At 62.1% G+C, this 3,057-nt stretch overlaps 1 protein-coding gene across 1 annotated transcript; it reads right to left on the bottom strand.

The window, feature by feature from the left end:
- Window positions 1-275: 275 nt before the first annotated feature.
- Window positions 276-2,707, bottom strand: LOC106891974 (acyl-coenzyme A amino acid N-acyltransferase 2-like). The gene is made up of 3 exons (XM_014948821.1): window positions 2,105-2,707; window positions 1,662-1,864; window positions 276-958 (listed from the first exon to the last, which is right to left on the bottom strand). The coding sequence occupies exons 1-3, from the start codon at window positions 2,565-2,567 to the stop codon at window positions 371-373; spliced, it is 1,254 nt and encodes a 417-aa protein (XP_014804307.1). The 5' UTR covers window positions 2,568-2,707; the 3' UTR covers window positions 276-370.
- Between the last annotated feature and the right edge of the window lie 350 nt (window positions 2,708-3,057).

The following is a 3,057-nucleotide window of genomic DNA, read 5'->3' as shown; positions in this document are numbered from 1 at the left end:
AGGGTGTGTGGAACCCCCCCCCCCAAAACCTTAATGAGCTCATTAAGGAGTGGTATCAGCTCCAGCAACACCCCCACAACCCTGGCTGTACCTATACATCTACTTATTTATATATATAGGGGTCTCCCCATGTGTCATCACCAGGACCTGGTGTCCCCACCCCATAAGTTGAGGCAGCGCCAGTGCAGAGTTGACTTTATTGAGTGGGGTGACAAACCCGGGGGGCACCCCCTGGCCCCTTTCTCCCCCCCCACCCCCCAACCCTGACTTCCCCCCAGCCATCACAGCTTCATGCTGGCAGCAGGACCCAAGTGCAACCCCAAGAACTGGATGATCTCCTGCCACCCACCCCGATCTCCCCACCAGCCCATCACAGCTTCATGCTGGCAGCAGGACCCAAGTGGACCTCCAAGAACTTGACAATCTCCTGCCACGAGTGGTCCTGGGCTTTGGCGTGGGCTTGGGCTTCACCTCCCCACACCACCGGCCGGGGGGTTCCTCGGATGCTGGAGATGCTACAAAGTGGGGAACCTGGAGGTTCGATCAAGTGCCCGGCCCCGGGGTAGGAGAGGACGCGACCGCTCTCCGGTGGCATCCGTGCCATGGCCAACTCGGCGAAGAGCTTGCTGTTGAAGCTACGGTCGTTCTCCCCCACCACGAAGAGGACCTTCCCTCGGATCTTCTCCACCGGGATGGCTGAGGAGCTGTAGGCCGGGTCCCGGGGGTCAGCGAAGATGGCCGAGTTGTCCATGGCCCCCACCTCCGTGAAGAGGACGCGCTCGGTGTAGTAAGGGATGGGGGGGATGCGGAGGTCCTTGTAGACCAGAGGGTTGCCATGGAGGAAGGCCGTGCCGTTGATCCACACCGTGGCTACCACCTGCGGGAGGAAGGTGGCCATGGCCAGGGCCACCTCTGCTCCTTTGGAGACGCCAACGACACCCAGGCCGGGGCCTCGCACCTGCAGTGGTGGGGGGAAACAGCCAGTTGGTAGCACTGCTGGGATGTTACCGGTTGTCCTCAGTCACCAGAACAACCCCAGACCACCAGGACATCGCTGGTCACCAGGACATCCCGCTCACTGGGATGTCCTCAGTCACCAGGACATCTTGCTTATCAGGATGTCCCTGTTCCCCAGGACATCCCTAGTCACCAGGACATCCCCAGATCACTAGGACATCCAGCTCACGGGGACATCCCCGATCACCACAACATGGTGGTGATATCCCACTCACTGGGATGTCACCAGGACAACCCACTTACTGGGACATCCCTGGTCACCAGGACATCATGCTCATTAGGATGTCCCCAGTCGCTAGGACATCCCACTCACTGGGATGTTCCCCTGTCCCCAGTGCATTCCTGCTCACCAAGGCATCCCTGGTCACCAGAACATCCTGCTTACTGGGACATCACGAGGACATCCCTGGTCACCAGGGTGTCCATGGTCATCAGGACATCCTGCTCACTGGGACATCTCTGGTCACCAGGGCATCCCTTGCTTGCCAGGACATCCCTGGTCACCAGGACATTCTGCTTACTGGGTCATCACCAGGACATCCCGTTCAACTGGTCACCAGGACATCCCTGATCACTGGGATGTCCCCAGTCACCAAGGACCACCCTTGCTCACGGGGGGCCACCCGTCGCTCTGCAGGACTCACCTTGGGGTGCCGGAGGAGCAGTTCGGCCGCCTCCTCGAAATACTCCAGGTCGAGCTGGGCCAGGGTGCGGGGCAAGTCATCGTAGGCGAAGAAGGCCAGGGCCAGCACCGCGAAGCCCCTACTGGCCAGTAGCCCCGCTCGAAACTCAATGAGGCCACCAGCACCCCCAAAGAGGTCAATCACACCCGGGAAGGGTCCTGGTCCTGTGGGCAACCAGAGAGACCATCACACTGATGGTGGTGGAGAAGGAGCTACCGGTGCCATCCCACCTCCCAGGGTGCCCACTGATGGTGGTGGAGATGGAGCTACCGGTGCCATCCCACCTCCCAGGGTGCCCACTGATGGTGGTGGAGATGGAGCTACCGGTGCCATCCCACCTCCCAGGGTGTCCCTGATGGGATGAAACCGGACAACGTGGGGGTTCCCCACACCCCATTTCTCACCAGGTGGCAAGAAGAGGGCCCCACGGACCCTGCCCTCCCGGATGGGCACCCTCTGGACGCCAGGACCCACGTACCACCGCTCGGCCTCACAGGAGGCCAGCGGCTGGTCCTGTGGCCCGGTGACCAGGCGGACGCCATCGAAGACCTCCAGGCGGACGAGGTAGGGGCTGCCGGCCACGTCCCTCTTGACCAGCCGTCGGAAGAGGGTGTCGGGCTGCAGGAACCAGAAGACCCCCATGGGCCAGACGCCGGAGTAGCTGCCCCCTAAGGCGGGGTGACGGCTGGGGTCCACCTCGCCCCCCGCGTCGGCGCGGAAGAAGGTGCGGGACTGGAAGCATTGGCCTTGTTCATCCGTCAGTGACGCCCGTAGGGTGATGAGCTGGGAGGGGGACAGGCCCCGAACCTGCACCTGCACCGGCCGGTCGGCCAGCGAGGACTGGGGTGTCACCGTCACCTCCACCATGGTTGCACCTGGGGATGGAGATGAGCATCAACCCCCCCTCCTTGAGCTTTCCATGGTCACCATGACCAGGGAAAGGGGGGATGCTTGGTGGCCCACCACGGTAGTTCCTACTCAGTAGGGGGGGCAACTGGGAGCTCTTCCCCTCCCACATATTTAGGTCCCCTGAGGTGTCCCCAAGGATCCTAATGAGGGGCTACGGCCCTTGGCGACCACACCGTGGGGTTTGTGGTCCACCCGGTCCTGCTGGCATCCCTCCTTCCCTGGTTTCCCCCATCTCTGAGAATGTGCAACACCCCCACACCTCCAAACTCCTCCAGTAGCCCCGCAAATCCCTCCAGCAGTCCTCTAATCCCTCCAGGTGCCCCCCAAACCCCTCCAGAAGCTCCTCAACCCTTCCAGAAGCCCCTCAAACCCCTCCAGAAACCTCCTAATTCCTCCAGAAGCCCCCCAAACCCTCCCAGAAGCCCCTCAAACCCCTCCACATGCCCCC

Source organism: Calidris pugnax, unplaced genomic scaffold, assembly GCF_001431845.1.
Source record: "Calidris pugnax isolate Ruff unplaced genomic scaffold, ASM143184v1 scaffold107, whole genome shotgun sequence".
Classification (NCBI taxonomy): domain Eukaryota; kingdom Metazoa; phylum Chordata; class Aves; order Charadriiformes; family Scolopacidae; genus Calidris; species Calidris pugnax.
Note: the sequence above shows the minus strand (reverse complement) of the source record. Positions and strands in the feature narration are given on the sequence as shown.